Source organism: Malaya genurostris, chromosome 2, assembly GCF_030247185.1.
Source record: "Malaya genurostris strain Urasoe2022 chromosome 2, Malgen_1.1, whole genome shotgun sequence".
Taxonomy (NCBI): domain Eukaryota; kingdom Metazoa; phylum Arthropoda; class Insecta; order Diptera; family Culicidae; genus Malaya; species Malaya genurostris.
This window is the reverse complement of record NC_080571.1, coordinates 107,541,458-107,568,137: the sequence shown is the minus strand read 5'-3', so window position 1 is coordinate 107,568,137 and position 26,680 is coordinate 107,541,458. Positions and strand designations below refer to the sequence as shown.

General features: G+C 38.4%; 1 protein-coding gene across 1 annotated transcript in view; it reads left to right on the top strand.

Moving 5' to 3' along the window:
* The first annotated feature begins 16,344 nt into the window (after positions 1–16,344).
* LOC131431553 (RNA-binding protein 33-like) overlaps positions 16,345–26,680 on the top strand; it is a 57,900-nt gene continuing 47,564 nt past the window's right edge. The window contains exon 1 of the mRNA XM_058597335.1: positions 16,345–16,750. Coding sequence (XP_058453318.1) covers positions 16,748–16,750 — 3 coding nt within the window. The 5' untranslated portion in view covers positions 16,345–16,747. The remainder of the gene's footprint in view (positions 16,751–26,680) is intronic.

The following is a 26,680-nucleotide window of genomic DNA, read 5'->3' as shown; positions in this document are numbered from 1 at the left end:
CTTGAAACTTGGAACTTGGAACTTTTAACTTGGAACTTTCAATTTGGAACTTGGAACTTGGAACTTGGAAATTGGAACTTGGAACTTGGAACTTGGAACTTGGAACTTGGAACTTGGAACTTGGAACTTGGAACTTGGAACTTGGAGCTTGGAACTTGGAACTTTTAATTTGGAACTTGGAACTTGGAACTTGGAACTTGGAACTTGGAACTTGGAACTTGGAACTTGGAACTTGGAACTTGGAACTTGGAACTTGGAACTTGGAACTTGGAACTTGGAACTTGGAACTTGGAACTTGGAACTTGGAACTTGGAACTAGGAACTTGGAACTTGGAACTTGGAACTTGGAACTTGGAACTTGGAACTTGGAACTTGGAACTTGGAACTTGGAACTTGGAACTTGGAACTTGGAACTTGGAACTTGGAACTTGGAACTTGGAACTTGGAACTTGGAACTTGGAACTTGGAACTTGGAACTTGGAACTTGGAACTTGGAACTTGGAACTTGGAACTTGGAACTTGGAACTTAACTACAACTTAAAAAAGTTTTGAAAAGAATTCTAAAGATTTTTGTTGCATATTTGAATTTAAGTTAGTGAAAATCTATTCAATCATATGTGAGAAAGTGAAGTGAGCTCCATTTTATCACATTTGATTTCTATTGTCGGTACTTCCGGAACCGAAAGTTGGATATCGGTATAGTGACATTCGGTTCATTCAACCATGCCTTAATATGACCTACTCATTTTTTTACGATTCACTATGACGGTTTGAATTTTGGAAAAAATATGTACCGGTATTCGGAATTGAATAAAATTCAGCAAATCATTTATAGGACTATCAAGGGTATATTTGGTTACAGAGTCTCATGGTATGTAAACTAGAGAAAATCACAAGCCAATATAGAGAGGTATTCCTGGAATAGACGTTTTCATACTGAACACCCTATCTCCGGAACCAGGGGTTTGATCCGAATGAAAATTGGAATATTCCTATGGCATCATAAGAACTTCCATCTCCGAGTAAAGTGAGTGACATTACTTTCACATTTTTTATGCATATCAGCCTGTAACTCCGGAACCGGAAGTTGGAAATCCCGGAACTTTGTATGGGACCATAAGACCTTTTAATTGAATCTAAATTTGTGAAAATTGGTTCTGCCATCTCCGAGAAAAGTGAGTGACATCATTTTCACATTTTAAATGCAATATTTCCACATGTCTGGTGCATATCACCCTGTAAGTCCGGAATCGAAAGTTGGATACATATGAAATTCACACATACACACATATATTTGCTCAGCTCGTCCAGCTCAGTCGAATGATATATGAATCAGGAATCAGAACAAATTGGCTCAAATGGCACGTTTCCCTTGATATTTGGAGATTTGTGCCTTGCCATCAATTTGTTTTTAGCATCATTTTCCCGATATATAAGAGGGAAGGATTGAAAGGAAATGGTAAGGGTTGGACTAGGAGGATGGGAAAAATTGACGACACAAAAACACATAAAAGCAGAAGTAAATTCTGAACCTCTACGAGGTCCCGAACAGTCTGCTGTTAATAAAACCTCCAACCCCCGAGAGGATTTAGAGATCTTACAAAAGCGACACCATTCTGCACTCCCGGAAGAATGCAGAACGATTCGCAGTATGTATGAGCAGAAGTAAATTCGGTACCCCCCGAAGGATGCCAAACAATCTGCTAAACCCTATTTAAGGTGAATACAGAAGGGATTCATTCACTCCAGGAAGAACGATGAACCCTTCTGACTATAGCTCCTTACCACATTGGGTGAGAAACGAGAGAATATCCTTCAATTTTAGCTCCGCATACACAGACTCAACCATGTATGGAGAACCAAAAACCCGGATACGTAGCTGCGTCAATGCGGGACAGTTACATATCAGATGATATGAAGTACCATAATCGCATTCACACAAATCACACGAATAATACTCAGCACGTTGAATAGTAGCCATGTGATAATTGAGTTTGCAATGTCCAGTCAGAGCGATGACCAGAATACTGCAATGATGCTTGGAGAAATGCAGTAGACACTTTGACATTTTCAGATTTAAATCTGGTAGAAATGCTTTTGTCTGAGCGCAAGTTTGCAAGCTGCGCCAGTAGCTGGCATGTTTGGATGCAGCCCAAGAACGAATCTTGTGCTTTATCCAACTAGTTGAAAGTGGTAAAGCTGGTTCAGGACCAACGAAATCATTCGTTGCACCAGCTCTAGCCAACTCATCAGCCCATTCATTTCCAGTAATACCAGAATGGCCGGGTACCCATAAGAAGTAAACAGCATTTGAAATACTGAGGTCTTCAATTTGAGTTCGACATGCGATCACTAGATTCGACCGTGAGTCATTCGAACTGAGTGCTTTTAAGGCTGCCTGTCTGACTGTCGGAACAAAAATAAATTCGCTTACCACAGATCCTCTGCTGAAGTGCCGATTGTACTCCACACAGAATCGCGAAGATTTCTTCTTGGAACACAGTACAGTATCTACCAAGTGAATGAGACTGCTCCAGCCTCATTTCACGACAGTAGACACCAGCACCAGCACGACCATTCAACAGAGAACCGTCCGTATAACAAACTATGTGTTCATCAAGTTGTCGTTCTAGACAACCAGACAACCATTCCTCACGAAGAGGATAGCTCACATTGAATGTTTTGAAAGGAAAACTGCATGTGAGAGTTAGGTCACTAGGAGCGAGTAAATGCTCATCCCACGTAACCATTTGAGACCACAAGCGAGTGTGGCTGGTAGCATAATCTAATGGGTTACTGTTCCAAAGCCCTGTAACCCTAAGACGGTATGCACAAGATAATGCTTCTTGTTTTAGGAACACATGTAGTGGTTTAATACACAGTAGCGCCTCTAGAGCAGCAGTAGGAGTTGTCGTGAATGCTCCTGTCATCGCCATTAGGACCATCCTTTGGAGATGATTTAGCTTTGACTGAACTGTCGCGACTTCTCCTTTCTGCCGCCATACAAGACATCCATATGCTAAAATTGGTCTAACAATAGTTGTGTAGATCCAATGAATGAATCTGGGTTTGAGTCCCCATGATTTTCCAAAAGCTAGTCTGCATTGGCCGAAAGCCATGCAAGCTCTTTTAATTCTGAAGTCAATGTGAGCAGACCAATTCAGTTTTGAGTCAAGAATAACCCCGACGTATTTAACTTGTTCGACCACAGTCACCTCTGAACCAAAGAACTGCAACGAACGAGCTCCTGGGATTATCCTACGATGAGTGAAAAGCACCATTGATGTTTTGCCCGGATTTACAGATAATCCAACCTGACAACACCATTGTTCAACAGATCGCAGGGCTTGCTGCATTAAATCAAAGAGAGTGTTAATGCTTATACCGGTCATCAATATATGATAATCGTCGGCAAAACCATAAGTCGGAAATCCAAGGTTATTAAGTTTCCTTAACAAACCATCAGCGACTAGGTTCCATAAAAGTGGGGATAGTACACCACCTTGAGGACACCCACGGACACTCAGCTTTATAATCTCTGCTTGCCGAAGCGATGAACAAAGAAGTCGATTGCTAAGCATTGCGTGTATCCAATTTGTGATACTTGAAGGTATGCCATGACCACGGGCTGCTTCCAGAATTGAATTAAAAGACACGTTATCAAAGGCACCTTCAATATCCAGGAAAACTCCCAAGCAAGATTGCTTTTGTGAGAAAGCTTTTTCAATGTTGTACACAACATCATGTAACAGGGTTGTAGTGGACTTTCCACGCTGGTAAGCATGTTGCATTCCATGTAGCGGATGCACGCCCAAACTAACATTCCTGATATAGTGATCTACTATGCGTTCCACTGTTTTAAGAAGAAATGAGCTTAGACTGATAGGCCTGAAACTCTTCGCTTCCTCATAAGTGTCGCGACCGCCTTTGGGAATAAATTTGACAATTATTTCCTGCCAAGCTCTTGGAATGTATCCTGTCGCAAGACTAAAAGTAAGTATTTTCTTCAAAACATGTTTGAAATGTTCATACCCTTTCTGCAGTAACACTGGGAAAACTCCATCCTTTCCAGGAGACTTGTACGGAGCAAAACTCTCAACTGCCCATTTGACCGATTCAATCGTCACAACGCTTCGAGCAAGGGCCCAAGAATCGTAACTACCTGAAAAAAGTCTCGGGAAGAGCTGTCGGTGATGGATCCATACATACTGGAAAGTGAGTGTTAAAAAGATAGTGAAGTACATCACCTTCATCAGACAAGTGTTCACCATCTGAAGTTCTTAAGAAACTGACATTAAAGTCCTTAGACTTCGAAAGTAACTTATTTAATCTGCTAGCCTCGTTGAGACATTTGTGCAGAGGCTTTTCCAACCACTTCGCTCAGACGATCGAAGAGCATTTTTGTAAGCCCTTCGAGCCGACACGAATGCCTCCGACCCATCTCTGCGTCGGTGGTTCCAAGCTCTTCTGCATAGTTTCCTTAGTCTAGCAAGTTCAGCATTCCACCAAGGAGTTCCTCTAGTAGCTCGCACAATCCGAAGTGGACAAGCCTCTTCATATGCTGCAACTATGAGTGAATTTGTCTCGTCGACAACATTTTCCAAATCAATTGGGGTTTCAATTGTTGGTTGGTATCCGTAAAATCTAGTCGCCAAGCCTTCTTCATAGAGGTCCCAGTTTGTAGATTTGGGATTACGATATGTGATAATATCAAATTTAACGTTTGAATGATCAAAGAAGATGTACTTATGATCAGACAACGAAGGTTCGAGCTCATCGGAGACGAGCTAATTCACCAACTCATGCACAATTCTATGAGAGCAGAGAGTTACGTCCAAAACCTCCTCTCTTCCAGCTCTCGCAAAAGTTGGACGGTTTCCTGCATTGAATATGTGCAGGTTTGTACTGCTCACAAATTCCATCATATCAGAGCCTCTCGGAATTATATCTGTGCTGCCCCAAATGATATGGTGAGCATTTATGTCACTGCGAATTACAAGCGGTAAATCACTTTTGCAGCAGTATGATACAACCTTTTTGAAGTCATCGCTTGGCGAAGGTTGGTTATGCGGCAAATATGCCGAACAATAGACATATTTCCTGTCTATGCCATCAGTAGTCATACCAACTGTGACAGCACAAATATCCCGAGTTGTGAGCTCCGATATGAGAGAAACATCGAGAGCACTATTTGCAAGTATGCATGCTCGAGGCATTTCACGTGGATTAGTCATACCGGTCTTGTTGAAGGCAAGAAAGACTGGGTTTAACAATTTTCCAACGTAGAAGTTTCCCTTTTGGAAATATGGTTCTTGAACCAAAGCTATAGAAGCTTTACCTTCTTGCAGAAGTCTGGATAGATTCATAGTTGCTGTACGTTTATGCTGAAGATTGATTTGTGCCACTCTAACCATTATCCATCAGAGTAACGAACACTCCACCTCCAGCACTTATCGTACAACAACTAGAAGAAACCAAATATATTGGCTTATAATCGCCTATAGCGAACCATGTAAGGATTTTTTTAAATGTTTTAATCATTTAAATCCCACGAGTTGCGAAGAAATAAGTCGTCCACTGTGCCAGAGCTTCGCTTAACACAGTATGGGAAAACCCCAAGATATTCCGTTCACGACTGCATTGTTTAACCTGCTGCAGCCATCCAGCCATCGGCTCGGAAATACACCTTGACTTAGGAGTTCCTATTTTTGTGGCCTTTTACGACATGGAACAGGAAACCAGTGGATCAATTCTTGGTAAAAAATAATTCCGCTGGATGCCACACGGCTTACCTGTTTGGTGGACTTATACCACCGGTACAGGTGGACCGTAGCGTTATTCTTAGCCAGTTGGAAAACCGCTACCGACACTACACGGCTATCTAGGCTGCTCAGAGAGGGAAGTTGACATTGATCGTCAACTTCCATGGATGGCCGAGCAGCCGAACTTGGAACTTGGAACTTGGAACTTGGAACTTGGAACTTGGAACTTGGAACTTGGAACTCTGAACTTGGAACTTGGAACTTTGAACTTGGAACTTGGAACTTGGAACTTGGAACTTGGAACTTGGAACTTGGAACTTGGAACTTGGAACTTGGAACTTGGAACTTGGAACTTGGAACTTGGAACTTGGAACTTGGAACTTGGAACTTGGAACTTGGAACTTGGAACTTGGAACTTGGAACTTGGAACTTGGAACTTGGAACTTGGAACTTGGAACTTGGAACTTGGAACTTGGAACTTGGAACTTGGAACTTGGAACTTGGAACTTGGAACTTGGAACTTGGAACTTGGAACTTGGAACTTGGAACTTGGAACTTGGAACTTGGAACTTGGAACTTGGAACTTGGAACTTGGAACTTGGAACTTGGAACTTGGAACTTGGAACTTGGAACTTGGAACTTGGAACTTGGAACTTGGAACTTGGAACTTGGAACTTGGAACTTGGAACTTGGAACTTGGAACTTGGAACTTGGAACTTGGAACTTGGAACTTGGAACTTGGAACTTGGAACTTGGAACTTGGAACTTGGAACTTGGAACTTGGAACTTGGAACTTGGAACTTGGAACTTGGAACTTGGAACTTGGAACTTGGAACTTGGAACTTGGAACTTGGAACTTGGAACTTGGAACTATGAACTTGGAACTTGGAACTTGGAACTTGGAACTTGGAACTTGGAACTTGGAACTTGGAACTTGGAACTTGGAACTTGGAACTTGGAACTTGGAACTTGGAACTTGGAACTTGGAACTTGGAACTTGGAACTTGGAACTTGGAACTTGGAACTTGGAACTTGGAACTTGGAACTTGGAACTTGGAACTTGGAACTTGGAACTTGGAACTTGGAACTTGGAACTTGGAACTTGGAACTTGGAACTTGGAACTTGGAACTTGGAACTTGGAACTTGGAACTTGAAACTTGGAACTTGGAACTTGGAACTTAACTACAACTTAAAAAAGTTTGGAAAAGAATTCTAAAAGATTTCTGTTGCATATTTGAATTTAAGTTAGTGAAAATCTATTCAATCATATGTGAGAAAGTGAAGTGAGCTCCATTTTATCACATTTAATTTCTATTGTCGGTACTTCCGGAACCGAAAGTTGGATATCGGTATAGTGACATTCGGTTCATTCAACCATGCCTTAATATGACTTACTCATTTTTTTACGATTCTCTATGACGGTTTGAATTTTGGAAAAAATATGTACCGGTATTCGGAATTGAATAAAATTCAGCAAATCATTCAAGGGTATATTTGGTTACAAAGTCTCATGGTATGTAAACTAGAGAAAATCACAAGCCAATATAGAGAGGTATTCTTGGAATAGACGTTTTCATACTGAACCCCCTATCTCCGGAACCAGGGGTTTGATCCGAATGAAAATTGGAATATTCCTATGGCATCTTAAGAACTTCCATCTCCGAGTAAAGTGAGTGACATTACTTTCACATTTTTTATGCATATCAGCCTGTAACTCCGGAACCGGAAGTTGGAAATCACGGAACTTTGTATGGGACCATAAGACCTTTTAATTGAATCTAAATTTGTGAAAATTGGTTCTGCCATCTCCGAGAAAAGTGGGTGACATCATTTTCACATTTTAAATGCAATATTTCCACATGTCTGGTGCATATCACCCTGTAAGTCCGGAATCGAAAGTTGGATACATATGAAATTCACACATACACACATATATTTGCTCAGCTCAGTCGAATGATATATGAAATTCGGCCCTCCAGTTCAAAAGTCGGTTTGTAGTGATTGTATATCCTTTCTGTATGGGAAAGGCAAAACCTGTTTTTAACCACCCAGTGGTGTAATGATGCTTTTCTCATATCTCAAATATTCTCAAATATAAATGTGATGTATTCTAGGATTGTATAAACCTACTCAGATCGGTTAAGCCATATCTGAGAAAACGAAGTGTGTCCCACTATTGCAGGGGCTGAAATTAATTTGTTTGACCGTCTACTGACAATAAATACCTTTTGGAATAGTTTTGAGGCGAGTTTAGAAATTATTTTACGTTTTTTACTTTGCCGTTTTTAGTGACGGTATGCATATTTTAAAGGTCTTCACCCTGTAATGCCGGAACCGAAAGTCGGATCCGGACGAAATTCAGGTATTCAATATGAGATTATAAGACCTTTTATTTTAAGTTTTTTTTAGTTTTACGTTTCGACTTTGAAACATCAGTGCGTAACAGTTTACGTTGAACTTTTTTTTAGTTTTTCGTTTCATCTTTGAAACATCAGTGCGTAGCAGTTTACGTTGAACTGCGGTAGAACGACCTAACGGCTCTACATAAACCGCTAGGCGAACGTGTAGTTAATGCTATTTGCAAAACACTTTTTGCTCATTACAATGTAAACTCTAATGTCTAAAGTGACGTCTCGGACGAAACCAATTTCGGCTTATTAGCCGTCTGCCTAGCGGTTTATGTTGAGCCGTCAGGTCGTACTAGCAATTCAACATAAACTGCTACGCACTGATGAGGCAAAGATGAAACGTAAAATAAATCAAAATAAGTATATGCACCTAGCATAAATTTAGGGGGAAATTTTTATTTTTCGTTTCAATTATCCATACAGTGATTTTTACTAGAACTTATATTACATAATATTCAATGAGATGAGTAAAGTCTTAAACATCAATTTTCAACCGTTCGCTCGTACATCTCAACCAAGTCAGTCGATAAACCAAAACCGCTTACGTTCGGGACAGAAGAAATCAAGTACAGTATTGTGTAGTAAACGATAGAACGATCTCGAAATGAGTGAACCAAACGAACAAAAGCTACCGCCGGTACGAACGAATACAATTGTTGTTGACTTCAGGTAGTGCCAAATTCGACCTTCGATACGAGAACTTGAAGATTTGCTTAAGGAGCAAATGCAGCTTGACATTAAACGTGAGCATTTACTTCAATGCAATAAGACGAATAATGTTGTTTACATCCAGTTCTATAAAGAGTTGGATGCAATTCAATTCGCTAAAGACAATAATAATGTGCACTATGTGGAGCATGAAAATATCAAGTACAACATTCCAGTATATATGGAAGATAGTGCTATAGAAGTGCGTGTGCATGATCTTCCCTCAAGCGTCATCGATCCTTATATTCGCCATACCATGTCCCAATACGGAGAGCTTCTCTCTATCGGAAAAGAAAGGTGGAAGAATTTTTTCCCCGGTATTCTAAATGGCGTACGTTTGTTACGCATGCGCTTGAGGAGGCCTATACCTTCTTATGTGACATTCGGTCAGGATACAAGAATACCGTGCAAATCACTTGTTACCTATGACAATCAGATGGCCACATGTCAATATTCAATATTCAATAGCTGTTCACTACGGTAAGCCATGTGATAAACTGGACAAGGAGATAACTATACCAAAGGACAACGGTGCTCCCTTTACACCAACCCCAAGCAACCCCAGTACACCTGTGACAGCAACCAACAACAGGGAAGTATCCCCTTCAACGAAACCATCCAACGTAACCCCTATAGAACAAAGTACACCAGCTGCAGTTAACAGCTTACCATCCAACCAACCAGCAACTACAAACAATGTACAACAAGGCGCATCTACAGCAACTAGCAACGAAATCAACAACAATACCACGTAATTTGAAGGGGGAAAAGCTTGCTTTTACCCCCAAATTTATGCTAGGTGCACACAACCATTTTCTTAAGTTTACGTTTCGTCTTCGACTCATCAGTGCGTCAGCAGATTATGCTGACGCAAACCCCCGGATCAACATAATCCGCTGAGCAACAAATTACCACAATCTGTACGGCCAGTAAGCCGAAGCTTGTTTCGTTCGAGACGTCAGTTTAGACGTTACACTCCTTTGTGTAATAAAAAAGTGTCTTGCAAATAGCATTAACTTTACGTCTGCTCAGCGGATTATGTTGATCCGGGGGTTTGCGTCAGCATAATCTGCTGACGCACTGATGAGTCGAAGACGAAAAGTAAACTTAAGAACAATACCACGACAATGAATGACGAGACGAACCACGAACAAACTGCCCCTCAATCCTCGCAGGAGGAAAATGGAAGCTCCTCTCCCCCTAGAAAAAGGGTGACAACGAGATCCAATACAAAAAAAATTTATCTAAAAACTCAGCTAAATCGGCCACGTAAAGCTTGTATGCAAATAGGCCTGAATAAAATATCTTTTAAATAAAAAAAATTCAACCGAATATTAAAATACCATATGGGTATTTTTGGAATGGTTATGACGAATGGGTGACGAATATCGATATTTGTAGTCAATTTTAAATCCAAGATGGTGGCTTTTGGTTCGAAGGAATTCTTCACAATTGATCTCTCCATCCGCGCAACACTAAAGGTTTGTCGTACAGAATATGTATGCAAAGTATCCTATTCGAAGAAAATCGATTCTGCTTTTGCCACCTCTCCTGCTGTTAATTTTTGGAATTGCTCCGAAGTAAAATTAAATCAGGATGATACTAAGGAAAACTAAAGAAACATGAACCCATGATTCAAAAAGTCCTGGGATGACGTTTTTGATGTCGAACTAACACATTTTACTAGAGTACCAATCTTCAGATCGCATGTGTCAAGTTCTCGCGTCAATCAGACCACAAATAATAATCAATAATAAACAAGACCACTACCAACATATTAGAGACGTTACTTTTACATTTGTGAAAATAAATTAAAAAAAAACGAGTTCTGAGTACTGATAAAGCATTGGTTTTCGATGACAAAAATACCGTGGCTTGAAAAGTATCGCTTAAACATCAATTTATCAAAAAGAACGATATGTAGGTTTTGTCTGATTTTAAACGTGGTAGACCTGATACAAGTCATGCAAAACGCCCAGGTAGACCAAATCCGAAAAATATTAGGCAAGTTTTGAAAATTGTGATAGATTACCGCAAGATCAAAGTTCGTGAGATTACTGAGATGGTTAGCACATCAACTGTAAATGCTTTCACAGTTTTGCCCGGAAATCTAGGTACAAAAAAGACCTTTTCCAAATGGATGCCGCGTTTGCTTACAGTCGAACAAAAGTAACAACACATCAAAGATTCCAGAGCTGTTTGGCACTGTTTAATTTTAATAAACAGGCTTCCTTGCATCAGTATGAGACAGTGTATGGAACATGGATCCACTATTTTACTCCGTCATCGAATTTGCAGTCAACTGAGTAGCGTGTAGCCGGGGAAAACCGTCTGAAGCGTTCGTAAATGAAACAGACACCAGGTTCGTAAATGAAACAGACAACCATGGCGTCAATATTCTGAAATGCTCGAGGTATAATTTTCATCGATTATCTTGAAACGGGATGAATTATCAATAGCAGACCCATGCACAGGAAGGAGTTTTGGGGGTTCAACAACATTAAATTCCATAAACAATAGAGTACTTAATAAATAAATATGTAAATATATTTACACTTTTATATATTAAGTACTTGACAATTCATACTTCGTTCTCAGAATTTGTTTTATAGTTTCAATATTGTGGATGACGAACTTTTCTTTCAAATTTTTGTGCCTCCCCAACCTTTGAATCCCCATTCCCTCGAACCACCAGCCCCTTGAATCCTTTTATTTGACAATTATTATGCAAATTTTTACCGGGCGATCAGTTTTACGTAAATTTTCGATACAAAATTCTGTAACTAGATATACAATTCATACGGTAAATCTGAACAGTCGCCGAGTACGGCAAAAACCATACTGTCCGTATGGTAAAATTATCTTTTAATAACCAAACTTTTGTACAAACTGATTGTCATGAAAATAACTGTCAAACAGTTATTAAAATTTAAGACTTATGCTGTCAACACAAATCGTTCGAGGGTAATTTCTCGTGGATTCGACGAATTGTGCAGTGTTTTGGAAGGCGCTCATTATTCCGGTCAACAGGAACATTTGACACTTTTTAATTTTTTCGTGGAATAAAACCATAACCACAACAGGTTGGAATTTTCTTCATTCGTTCCTGTGAAAAAATATCCGAATCCGCTACCAACATATTAGAGACGTTACTTTTACATTTGTGAAAATAAATTAAAAAAAAACGAGTTCTGAGTACTGATAAAGCATTGGTTTTCGATGACAAAAATACCGTGGCTTGAAAAGTATCGCTTAAACATCAATTTATCAAAAAGAACGATATGTAGGTTTTGTCTGATTTTAAACGTGGTAGACCTGATACAAGTCATGCAAAACGCCCAGGTAGACCAAATCCGAAAAATATTAGGCAAGTTTTGAAAATTGTGATAGATTACCGCAAGATCAAAGTTCGTGAGATTACTGAGATGGTTAGCACATCAACTGTAAATGCTTTCACAGTTTTGCCCGGAAATCTAGGTACAAAAAAGACCTTTTCCAAATGGATGCCGCGTTTGCTTACAGTCGAACAAAAGTAACAACACATCAAAGATTCCAGAGCTGTTTGGCACTGTTTAATTTTAATAAACAGGCTTCCTTGCATCAGTATGAGACAGTGTATGGAACATGGATCCACTATTTTACTCCGTCATCGAATTTGCAGTCAACTGAGTAGCGTGTAGCCGGGGAAAACCGTCTGAAGCGTTCGTAAATGAAACAGACACCAGGTTCGTAAATGAAACAGACAACCATGGCGTCAATATTCTGAAATGCTCGAGGTATAATTTTCATCGATTATCTTGAAACGGGATGAATTATCAATAGCAGACCCATGCACAGGAAGGAGTTTTGGGGGTTCAACAACATTAAATTCCATAAACAATAGAGTACTTAATAAATAAATATGTAAATATATTTACACTTTTATATATTAAGTACTTGACAATTCATACTTCGTTCTCAGAATTTGTTTTATAGTTTCAATATTGTGGATGACGAACTTTTCTTTCAAATTTTTGTGCCTCCCCAACCTTTGAATCCCCATTCCCTCGAACCACCAGCCCCTTGAATCCTTTTATTTGACAATTATTATGCAAATTTTTACCGGGCGATCAGTTTTACGTAAATTTTCGATACAAAATTCTGTAACTAGATATACAATTCATACGGTAAATCTGAACAGTCGCCGAGTACGGCAAAAACCATACTGTCCGTATGGTAAAATTATCTTTTAATAACCAAACTTTTGTACAAACTGATTGTCATGAAAATAACTGTCAAACAGTTATTAAAATTTAAGACTTATGCTGTCAACACAAATCGTTCGAGGGTAATTTCTCGTGGATTCGACGAATTGTGCAGTGTTTTGGAAGGCGCTCATTATTCCGGTCAACAGGAACATTTGACACTTTTTAATTTTTTCGTGGAATAAAACCATAACCACAACAGGTTGGAATTTTCTTCATTCGTTTCTGTGAAAAAATATCCGAATCCGAAAAACCTAATCATAAGTTGAAAATTTGTGTTTAATTTTGAAATACGAAAATCCAGAGTTTTAACCAGAAGAAAACAAACACAAAAAATACCGAATAATCCGTTAGATCCATTTGATTTACAGTTTACGGTAGTTGTTTGACAGCTCAGCAATTACCGAACGATCGGTAATCAATTCAATAACCGAACTGATTACTGATTGTTGAAAATTTGATAAAAAATTACCGAAATCTGCGAAATTTTCTTAATTTGTACGAAGGTATAAACAATTGAAGTGCAAAAAGAGTCAAAAATTTAAAAAATCCCTCATAATTATTTTTTTCTCGGTGTAAATGTATCGTTGTAGTAAGGACTGTATCGAAAATAAGCTATCCACAAATTTTTCTTTCAAATTATGATAAAAAACGATATTTTATTCAAACTAAAAATGAAAACTGGATGAAATTTAAGTTATTCCTTCACGAATTTTTCTACTTTTGATCTAACGCTCTTCATCAAGTTCCGGACAAGTGTTGTATCGCATTTTTTGGGCGGTTGAGCTCAAATTTTTTCCAGCTGACTTACCAGTCTTCTTGAAGACCCTCTTCACGATTGCCCAGTAACGTTCAATGGCTCGAAGCTGAGGACGATTTGGTGGATTGATATTTTTCTCAACGAATTTTATACTCTTTTCCGCAAGCCAATTGAGAGTGGTTTTGGCGTAGTGAGCCGACGCTAAACCCGGCCAAAACAGTGGAGGTGTACTATGCTTCTTATATAAAGGCAGCGATCTCTTCTGGAGACACTCAGATCGATAGATTTCTGCATTTATAGTTCCGGTAGTGTAAAAAATGGTTGACTTCAAACCACAGGAACATATTGATTGCCATTCCAGTACATTTCGACCTAATTTCTCCACTTGAATTGACCTGTCCGCATCGCTCACATCCTATCCAACGACGACAGTAAAGTATTGTGGACCTGGAAGAGTTTTTGAGTCCTCCTTTACATAAGTCTCATCGTCCATCAAAACGCATGCATCCGGACACTGCCAAAGACGTGAATACAATTTCCGGGCCCTTGTTACTGCACGGTTTTTCTGTTCTACACTTTGTTTCGAGATTTTATGCTTCTTGTAGGTCTTCAGGTGATTTCGCCTCTTGATACGCTGAACCATTCCGACACTCGTGCCTGCTTTTTTAGCCGAATCACGTATTGACATTGATTTGTTTAGTGGTACCACTTTGTGGTCCAGTTTCGGGTTGGAAGAACCGGATTTTCTGCCTCTTCCTGGTAGCTAATCAAAAGAATAGTGATCCCCAAACTTATTAATGATGGTTTTAACACTGGCATGATGAATTCCAAACCGCTTCGCCAATTTTCGCATAGTAATACCCTTCTCACTTAGCCATGTGTCCAGAACCTTAATTTTCACTTCCTTTTCAAAACGCGACATTTTGAAAACGCAGAATTTCAACCGCACAAACAAGTAAACAAACGAAAGCTGACAGCCGAACGCACAGCATGCTGTGATCTGAGCATAAAAAACCATCACAAATACATGCGTATAACACAAACGTATGTGGATAGCTTATTTGCGATACACTCCTTACCGGCCAGAGCCAATTCAATGCAATATATGAAACTGCTTTGCTTTTTTGCTTCCAGATGATTCGTTTCCAAAAAACGATGATACCCACCAACAAATTGAACCAGTTTGAGTAGCTGTTTTTAGAACCACCATTTCAAAAAAAAATCCTTTTATTCGTTAAAAGGTTAATTATGAAGCATTTTTTACACAGTAAATTATTTTCTTAAACTCGTGTTTTAGAGCAACGAGTCTTCAATAGATGTGATGGTTAAAAATTGCAGTTACAAAATACTAGTTGACTATTTAGTTTATCATTCCACATATCAAGAAATTAATAAAAAGAAACTGTTCTGCAACACTTAAGTATTGCTATTGTTAATAGCAATAACCAACAACTCTCAATTTTATTGTTTACAATACCGTCAAATCAAAGATTTTGCATCGCTAGCCAGATGAAAATCAGAAGATCAATGAAACACTATGTTCAGCGTATGATTCGTAGATATTGATCAACATGGAAAGGCAGATCAACTCACAAGTAACGGTGGTTGAGTTCATTTGCACACTCGCGCAAGGAGATTGCATATTATACAAATATAGATCGAGACGTACGCGTTAGGGTGACTTTCCCAAGCAGGGCAAGTCGCACCTCCGTTTTTTGCGTGCACAAATCTTACGTAACTGCTGACTGTACAGAGGATAATGGACGCATGTTTCGTGACAGTATCCAGATGTGTGACAGTGCCTTGACGATTGCACCAACTCGAAAGTCCATTATTTTGGAGGTTGCTGTATCAACAAGCTAAGCAATTGCACGTATGATTTATTGTTCAACAGAAAACAGATTTTAGGTTAATGCCTAGCTTGGGTGAACAGGTTAATGCGTGAGTTGAATTTCAAGTCAATCTGATTAAGAGCTCTCATTTACGCATCATGGTATGTGATATGATCCTTGGTAGTTTAATTTCAAACATTTTTGCTATCTTTCAGATTCATCAATTACAAATTGATAGTTATTACTGATTGAAAAAAGCTTAGAACGAAACCATCATTACAATGTACAACAGGTGATAGTAATGTTATATCATCGTAGAATAGTCTAACCACACCTTCTGCTTGCTTTACATTGCAATCAGTAAGCGATGTGATAAACTCTCCGACGCTGCAGCTTCGGTTAAATCGCTGGGCAACATTCGGGCTGCAATGCAACTCTCACTAGAGCGCGCGCGCACGCCGTTGTTTTGATCAATTTCTCAGCGAATTTTCGTGGCTGCTGCGCCGTAACGCTTCGCGACACCACCGGCGCGACCGCGACAGTGAGAGGTATAAACAAACCAAATTAAGATGAGGGTAAAATGCGATCAACGCCGGGGGAGAGCGTACTGTCAAGTACCTGTCTGTTGGCTGCAACCAACAATTTCCAGCTTCAGTTTGCTGGCAGCCAAGAAAACGAATTTGAACGGATATAAATTGCTAAAACATCCTATCGGACCGTTTCAGTCCGTTGCCGGCGGTTGGCGTGATAAAAGCGCGCGTGTACTAGACGAGATCGGGTTGTTCGCATGTGACAGGATCAGCCGATCCCTGTTGTGTGGTGGAGTAAAAGAACGGCTTTTGAGTGAAAGTGAACAGCTGACGCCCTAGCAAAGAATATTCATTCACAGTTGATCTTTATGAGTGTTTGAAACGAATTAGTGCCGTGGGTCATTTATGATACATATACGGTAACATTTGCTGAGAATAAAAGAATCAATTCTGCAAGAAATTATAGTGGATACAAACATATTGACTATTAGTGTAATACAAAATGGTGAGTTAAAGCGATTATGGGTCGATCGAAGAACTGAAAGATTTGTTTATTTGATTCTTGTGTCATATGTGACATTACTTTCATTCAACAACTTATGATTTGGAATAATGAAATTGCATATTCAAATGTGAAAAATTCCAAAACCAGGACTAGATAACAGTAAGATAACAGTTATTGTTTGGCTTGTGCTGACAAAACATCGGACTATAAATTTAAGTAGAACTGAAGCATTTCCGGTGAGGCTCTAAGCACGTGAGCAAATAATTTTCATTTATACTGTAGTGGATCAGTGTCGGTCAGCTCGCAAGGCTACTAGTGGTTGTCAGTAAAAGTAAATACCGTTGGACTATAAACTAAAATGAACTGGTCATTACAAATGAAATGACGCTATCAAAAAGATGAATAAGAAAAATGAAAAGAGTGAAACACAGGATACAATACAATTCAGGAGTTACTGTTACAATTTAATTCGAATTAGTTACATTAGTTTATTTTTGTTTTATAGTCTTTTTTCCAATGATAATTTTTGTTCTGGCTGAATGCATGAGCTTTACGTGATCGGTTGTACAATTGAAAAATAAACATGTTTTTATTACTAATTTTTACTACCCCTCACCCTCATGGCTATCCAGCGAATATATGGGGGATGGTTCACTATTCACGTCCTCGTCCATTGATTCGATGTCATTGTTATTGGTGCCTTATAGCTGTTATTTATACTGGAGTTGTGTTTGTTTACATCTGAAGCGGACATACCTTGTTATACAATGGTTGCAGATAATGGTTTTTTCGAAGAGAGTGTTACATTAGTAGAGATGGGCAATTCGTTCGCAAACGGTTCAAAAGAAACAGTTCTTTTGAAAAAATTACAACTGTTCTTTTTTTGATAACGGTAGTTTTTCAGTTGTAAGTCGTGGACCTCCTTTTCGAGAACTTTAGACTCCGAAGAAAACGGTGTCTCGTTTAGTCTTTCAAGAAGCAAACTAACTATAAACAGAACGAATGAACGGCTCTCGAGAACTAATTCTTTTAATAGAACTCTGCATCACTGAACGATTCTTTGAAATGAACTGTTTTGCCCATCTCTACAGGGTCCGCCAGGTAACTTTTTTTTAAAACAAACAGTTCATCCGATTTCAAAATTTATTTTTTCATATTAAAGTAATATCCTTCCGGTTAACTGTGGAATATAATTTCATTCAAATTGCTGCCTCGGCTGGCCTTACGGTCGGTCCAGTTTTTTTGTACATTTTCGATTGTATGAAGATCGATCGTAGCGTTGACTGTGTGGCACTGAGCGAAGTCTTGTTGGAGCCAAATGGTGTCCAAGTCTTCCTCTTCAAGTAACGGGAAGAACCAATCGCTAATCATGACCGTGGCGGCGGCTCCTGCCTCAATCTCGAAGAAAAATGGCCCAATGATGCCGCCAGACCAAAATCCGCACCAAACCGTCACTCGTTGAGGATGCATCGGCTTCTCCATGATAACGTGCGGGTTTTCCGTCCCTCAGATGCGACAATTTTGCTTATTAACATACCCGCCGAGATGAAAATGTGTCTCATCCGAGAAGATGATTTTTTGGCAAAAATCGGCGTCTTCTTCAAGCTGATCGCAAGCCCAGTTGGCGTCTTCCTCAAGCGTACACAGAAAGAAATAATGAAATTTACACGAGATGTAAATCAATAGTAACATGGAATAGACATGAGTTGAATCGAAATTTTGATTGAAAACCTTCATCGATGCAAAAATAAATTGAATTGCATTGAATTTTCAATGAATAAAACTGTACCTTTCAATTAACGCTTATTTTGCGATTAAATTGTATTGAAACGTACAGAATTGTAAAGTAATTTTATGTTTAATTACCTGCTCCAAATATGTGCATGAAAATAGATGTAAATTCACAAAATATTTTTATCTGTGTATACACAACCATTTTCGTTCAGCGGAAAGATAAAACTAAGCTTCTGTCAAATCAGAAGTGACATTAAGGTTACCAATGTCGAAATAACCGCTGTTTACATTAGTATTGATGACTTTTTCAGAAGTACTGTGGTTATTTGGGGCCGTTGTAGAATGAGTATCATTGTCCTTGAGTGACGATTACTTCTTGTCCAATTTATCGCAGGGCGCATGGTGAAAAATTTTGTGAACTATTGACATGCAGCCAGCTGATGATTCTAAGTGACAAGTTATTCACATAGAATTCTTGAAACCTGACAAAAAAGTCACATAAGAAGTTGAACAAATTAAACCATATTCTAAACCTTTCGGGAAACTTGCTAAGGTTACTAAGAAACCTCAAAAACAAATTCCTGCTCTCAAGGAAGGAAATCAAATACTTCTTACAAACGGTGAATAAGCTCACAAATTTGCTTAACAGTTCAAGAGTGTCCACAATTTTAATTTACACGTCGTGAGTCCTATTGAAAATGAATCATATTTCAACTCAAGTATTGTTACAAGATGACTTTACTGACATGAATTTTAATGCAATTGAGTGAACCATTAGGAAACTTGAAAACATGAAGGCTTCTGGTAATGATGGATTCTTTAATATTCTTATTAAAAATCTTCCCGATGTTGGCTTGAGAAATTTTTTTTTGTTCTAATTATAGAAGTTTTAGCCTTAAGGCCATTCGTCTCTTCGGGCCAGAAAAATTTTCTGACCCTATGTGCCGGGTTGGGAATCGAACCCAGATGGGCTGCGTGAAAGGCATCGACTATACCCGTCCCCCACTCTCTATTCTGAAACCCGATAAAAACACAGCAGAAATATCAAGTTATCGACAAATCAGCTAACTTTTTTCTATAGGTAAGCTTTTTGAAAAAATATTTTGTTGAAAATGATATCTCATATAAATGAGAATTCGATTTTTTTATCAGAGCAGTTTTGATTTCGTGATGAACATTAAACTACTCATCAACTTGTTAAAGCAACGAAAATGATAAGAGCCAATAAATCTTCTGAGTTATCTTTTGGAGTTGCTCTTCCAGATATAGAAAAAGCATTCGACAGTGTTTGGCACAAATGTTTGGTAGCAAAAATGTCCGACTTCCAGTTTCCTATTTATTTGATCCAAATGATTCAAAATTATTCTACTGATCGTACTTTCCTATCCGAATTGTTAATCTGAATTGCTACCCGTACGAACATGTGATCTGCAAGGTTCGAGCTTAGCTCCAATGTTGTATAATATTTTCACTTCTGATATTTCGAATATACGTTAGTTGTCAGCAATCTCTATTCTGTAAAGATACAAGTTTATTAGCCTCATGTAAAAGATTATTAGCCTCATGTAAGAATGATCTGCAGTCGCCTACGAAGGAGCTCAAATATTTTCATTGATTATCTGTCTAAATGGAAAATTGCACCAAATGCAGCAAAAACGCAATTACTTATCTTTCTGCAAAAGCCCAGAGCTTCTTTACTTAAACCAAACAATAATCTTGTTATCAAATAGATTGGTTTCAAATTGACATGGTCTGATTAAGTAAAATACTTAGGTTTATCGTATGACAAAACACTCACTTTCTAGGATCACATTGAAGGAATCCAGGCAAAGTTTAATGAATATATTAAATGTTTATATTCCCTTATAAACACAAATTCTGAGCTCTGCATAAAAAAACAAATAACAAACAGACCAGCCATGCTTTATGCAATACCAATTTGGTCAAGTTGTTGTTCTACCAGGAAGAAAACGCTTCAAAGAATTCAGAATAAAATTCTAAAAACTATTTTGAAGGGTTCTCCCTGGTTTAGTAAAAATGAGTTACACAGACTCACAAATATAGAAACATTAGATGTAATTTCACACGGTAACGTCCGAGGGGCCCTTCCCGCTCCCGAAATCAGAATAATAATTAATAATTATGAATGATACGAAGCGAACAGTGTCAAAACTAAATGAAATGGAGGTTTAATCCAGGGCACAATAAACGACAATAATAAAAAAGACACTGGATTAAACTGGGTGACCACAAAGAGAAAGTTCACGAACTTACCATAGTCAGGCAAAATTCTGCAGATGAGGAAGTTATCCTGCCGCTGGATCTCAGGAATCAGGAATCAGAACAAATTGGCTTAAATGGCACGTTCCCCTTGATATTTGGAGATTTGTGCCTTTAATCTCACATATACTTATTTAGGACTAAAAAGTCGAACGCAAGTGCACTTCGAGTACATGTTTGGATGGATTCATTATTATACACTAGAGAACAAAATAATTACTCGACAATGGATTGAAGTCGTGCTTCGAAGTGGCATGAGGACATGGAAGGCTGGGTTTCTGGGGTTGTCATGGTATATTTTTGGAGGATGACCTCTATGCAAGTATTAATGTTCATTAATGGAGCGATTAAAAACCGAAATCGCTGTGAAAGGGCCTTACATGAAATGCATGAGCATCACAACTACGGTTATAATCAACGGTTTAGGGCTCCAGTTACTTGCCCATCCACCTTGTTTACCTGATTTGGCCTCTTCGAACTATTATCTGTTCCCAAACCTCAAGTCATCTCTGAGAAATCGATGTGAGTTTCGTTTTGGAATTTCAGACCGCTACTTCTGGCCTGATACCGAAAACTGTATAGCCAGAGTTAGTTTGTATGGCCTTCAACTGATATGACGTACAAATTTAGAACATGAGCTATCTCGGAACACTTCTCGAAACCTTTCGCAAGTCTTAAGGATTTTTGTGCTCTAGAAATGGACATTTAGAAAATCTGACATGTGCGACTGAAATGGCGTGACAGTAAACGTTAAGAAATATAACACAATAACCTTCTCTCGGTCACAGTTACAAATTTAATTTAAATACTTAATAATGATAGTTCCAGTGTCTGTTGAAAACACCGGTAAAGGGGCACCAAAAATTATGTACATAAGCAATCCTCAGTAACATAATTTTTTTATCTTAGGGCCCCTCCCGAAACGAAATCCTGGTTACGGATCTGATGTCACATAATATAATAAGAAAATTCCGACAAAAGCCGATCCAATCTTCAATTGCATCGATTCGCTATCTGTGTATTAGTCAGTAAGTTAGTATATAAGTTCCTTTTTCCCATTACACATTACAAGTAAGTTTACAATTTCCGCTACAAAAAAAACATAATTGCGGAACAAATGACGTCCCAAATAGTAATAACCAAATCATGTATATAACAAAGCTCACCACTTGTGAACACCCAACTTGAGTCTTAACAATTTAAATTTAATCAGACCCTGTCAGCTTGGAGCTAAACCTATCTTCACTTCAGCAACACCATCGCACGGCATCACATTCAACCTATCATGTCAATTGTAAGGGTGCGCAAAATTTTACTCAAATCCATACTAAAATTTTGACATATTGTTCAAGTTTATGAATTGGAGCAATCACTACTGAAACCATGAGTTATTTCAAAGAGGGAAATGTGATAGCTGGATATCTTGTTAATATGATGTCTTTGATTTAATTCATATTGCAATAAATAATACATAAAAAACTGGAAGAAAAAAATCTTCCACTTTGTTTTTTTTTCGTGGAAAGACGTACTGCAACATGATTCTTCAAATGTATTCTCCGGTAGTGGTTGAAGGAATTTCACGCACACGTAGTGAGCAAAGCAGAAACAGGGGTAAAGCGGGGTATGCTTGATATCTCCTCTGGTTTATGACATTAATTTAAAATTTAAATTTCGTTTTGAAATACCCTCGAATATTCACCCCGATTCTGTATTTCGTTCGAATCGGATTCTTTCGATCGAATATGAAATTTTTCATTCTGTAGCTCGATCGAGTTCTAGTTTTCCATACAAAAGCATAACTCGATCAAATTACAAAATACAAATTTTTACATTCGTTCGACAAAATCCTATTCGATAGAAATACAGAACAGGGGTGATTACCATGCGTTTTCGTCCATTTTCTTGTTACAGTCTTATATTTATGAAACAAATCTTTTGTTCCGGTGCGTCGTTATAATAATTCGATTACAATCGCACGTGAATTATCTCAATCCATATTGGAGAAAAAAAGTTTCGTTGTATTTCATAGTCCTTTCTTTCACACTTCTATAACGTATTATGTTTTAGTTTCTGAGCAGTATTGTATTTCCTACGAGTCGGAAAGAAACATGTTTTCTTTTCTTCCAACAGAATGGTACGCAAAACTTAATTTTCTACTCCATGCATTTTTGTAATTTATTTTGTTAAAATAAAATAATTAATTTTCTAACCATCAATTATTTACACAATATTTACTTCATAATTATTAATATATGTTTGTTAATGTGAACGGCATTATCATGAATTATTATGAATTTTATAAAGTACCCCACAATGCCCTCCTTTTTTTAAATCGTTCTTAACGTAACGAATGTGTAAGATAAAAATAGATTTTAGTCGGATTATTAGTCACTAAAGATCGTGCAAATTTTTATACGCAATCTCATTTAAATAGTGAAAACAATCATCTAACCAAAATCACCCCGTTTGGTCAAATCCACCCTTCAGCTGCCACATTGGCGGAACTAAGGTGGTTCTATTGATTGTTATTTTATTTTAAAAAAATTGAAAAATGTTCGATATTTTAGGCATTGTCAAAATAGTTTAAAGTATTCTTGCATTAAAAATTTTAAACATATTTTTCGAATACTTTCGATTTTGCCGCCACTCATAACATTTTAGTAATGAATGAAGAATTTTTGGACACGCTGAAATGCTTTGGTTTCATATTTTAAAACCTGTTTTAATCCACCTAGTGGTGTAATGATGCCTTTCTCATATCAATCATACTATCATATATAATACTGTGGTATTTTTCAAAATAATTTTCTTCGATTCTTAAAAGAATAATAATATTTTTTTTTTTGCACATTCCACCTCATAACTCCCGAACCGGAAGTCGGATCCAAATAATATTCAGGATTTTTTTATGGAAGCTCAAGACCTTTCATTTGAATCTAAGTTAGTGAAAATCGGTTCAGCCATCTCTGAGAAAAGTTAGTGCACTTATTTTCACAATTTATGCACATTTTTTTCCATAATTCCGGAACCGGAAGTCGGATCCAAATAATATTCAAGAATTTTATATGGAACCATAAGACCTTTCATTTGAACCTAAGTTTGTGAAAATCGGTCGCGCCAACTATGAGAAAAGATAGAACACATATTTTATTTTTTTTGCACATTTTCCTCATCACTCCCGAACCGCAAGTCGGATCTAAATAATATTCAGGATTTTTTTATGGGACCTCAAGACCTTTCATTTGAATCTAAGTTCGTGAAAATCGGTTCAGTCATCTCTGAGAAAAGTTAGTGCACTTATTTTCACAATTTTTTGCACATTTTACCCCATAATTCCGGAACCGGAAGTCGGATCCAGAAAATATTCGGGAATTTTGTATGGGACCACAAGACCTTTTATTTGAATCTAAGTTTGTGAAAATCGGTTCAGCCATCTTCGAGAAAAGTTAAAACGTTACATACACACATACGCACACACATACACACACATACACACACACACACACACACACACACACACACACACACACACACATTTTGCGTACTCGACGAACTGAGTCGAATGGTATATGACACTCGGTCCTTCGGCCTCGGTTCAAAAGTCGGTTTTCACAGTGATTGCATAACCTTTCTATAAGAGAAAGGCAAAAATGTGATGTGATGTGATGTGATGTGAAGTGAAGCCACCATCAGTTCAAGGACTTGCCAGTGGATACGGGTAGACTTACAGTAGCGCCGATATGACTCATCCATTCACCTTCTTACTATAGCTGTTACCGAAAAGCGAACAAAAAGGGTTGGTCGGATATGTGAGTAGAGTCACTTACTCGTATTCCGCGGGAATAAAAGATGCTCTTCCAACCATAAAATCCTTCCTGCTCCACGATTGATTCTGGGGGATTTAAATTCGCACGGAATGATGTGGGGTTCCGTTTACAATGATAGCAGATCATCTTTAATACAAAACATTTGTGACAATTTTAGCATGACGGTATTAAATATGGGTAGCATGACACGGATCCCAAGACCTCCTGCACGCCCAAGTGCATTAGATCTATCTCTTTGCTCAACATCAATTCGACTAGATTGCACCTGGAAAATATTGCCTGATTTACACGGTAGCGATCATTTACCAATCATCATCTCAATTAGCAATAGCAATTGCATTGCTACTTCAGCTAGTATTCCATATGATTTGACAAAAAATATCGACTGGATTAAATACCAAAGTAGAATCTCTAGTATTTTGAATTCAATGGAAGAGCTCCCTCCACTTGAAGAATATGACTTCCTCATTTGTTCGATTCTGGAGGCAGCAGAACAATCCCAAACTAAACGCTTTCCTGGGCCAACGACTAACAGAAGGCCTCCCAACCCCTGGTGGGACAAAGAGTGCTCAGAGGCTAAACTCGCAAAACAAAATGCTTGCAAGACGTTTCTAAAACGGGGAGGAGGAACTCCTCAGAATTTTGAAAAACTTATGGCTTTAGAAACCAAGTACAAGAGCATACTTCGAGCCAAAAAATGTAGCTATTGGAGACATTTTGTCGAAGGTTTGTCAAGAGAAACCTCAATGAGCACTCTTTGGAACACGGTCAGACGAATGAGGAATCGTAACGTGGGCAATGAGAGTGATGAATACTCGAACCGATGGATATTTGACTTTGCTAGGAAAGTTTGCCCAGATTCTGTTCCTACGCAGAGCATTATAAGGGAATCTCCTCCAAATAATGGTTTTATTAATAACCCATTTTCAATGATGGAATTTTCTATAGCACTCTTGTCTTGTAACAATAACGCTCCTGGGTTGGACAGAATTAAATTCAACTTGGTGAAGAATCTGCCCGACCTCGCAAAAAGACGTTTGTTGGAATTGTTCAACAAGTTTCTTGAGCAAAATATTGTTCCACCTGACTGGAGACAAGTGAAAGTTATCGCCATTCAAAAGCCGGGGAAACCAGCTTCCAATCACAACTCATATAGACCCATTGCGATGTTGTCCTGCATCAGAAAATTGTTCGAAAAAATTATTCTACGACGTCTCGACACTTGGGTCGAGACGAACGGTTTGTTGTCAGATACTCAGTTTGGCTTCCGTAGAAATAAAGGAACGAATGATTGCCTTGCATTACTTTCGTCTGACATCCAAATTGCCTTCGCTCAAAAGCAACAAATGGCATCTGTATTTTTAGACATTAAAGGAGCATTTGATTCAGTTTCCATTGATGTTCTTTCAGACAAGCTCCACCAACATGGACTCCCAGCGGTTATAAATAATTATTTGCACAACCTTTTGTCAGAGAAACGCATGCATTTTTCATATGGCGATTTGACAACATTCAGAATTAGCTACATGGGTCTACCGCAAGGCTCATGCCTCAGTCCGCTCCTTTATAATTTTTACGTGAATGACATTGACAGCTGTCTTGTAACCCCATGTACACTAAGACAATTGGCAGATGATGGCGTGGTTTCAGTTACTGGACCCAAAGCTATTGATCTGCATAAACCATTGCAAGATACCTTAGATAACTTGTCCGTTTGGGCTGTTCATCTTGGTATCGAATTCTCTGCGGAGAAAACAGAGTTAGTCGTCTTTTCAAGAAAGCATGATCCCGCGCAGCTTCAGCTCCATATGATGGGAAGAATGATCCAACAGGTTTTAACTTTTAAATACCTCGGGGTGTGGTTCGATTCCAAATGCAAGTGGGGAGGACACATTAGGTATCTGATAACGAAATGCCAACAAAGAGTAAATTTTCTTCGAACAATAACAGGATCTTGGTGGGGTGCTCATCCGCAAGATCTAATAAAATTGTATCAAACAACGATACTTTCAGTGATGGAATATGGATGCGTTTGTTTTCGTTCCGCTGCAAACTCTCATATTATCAAACTTGAGCGAATTCAGTACCG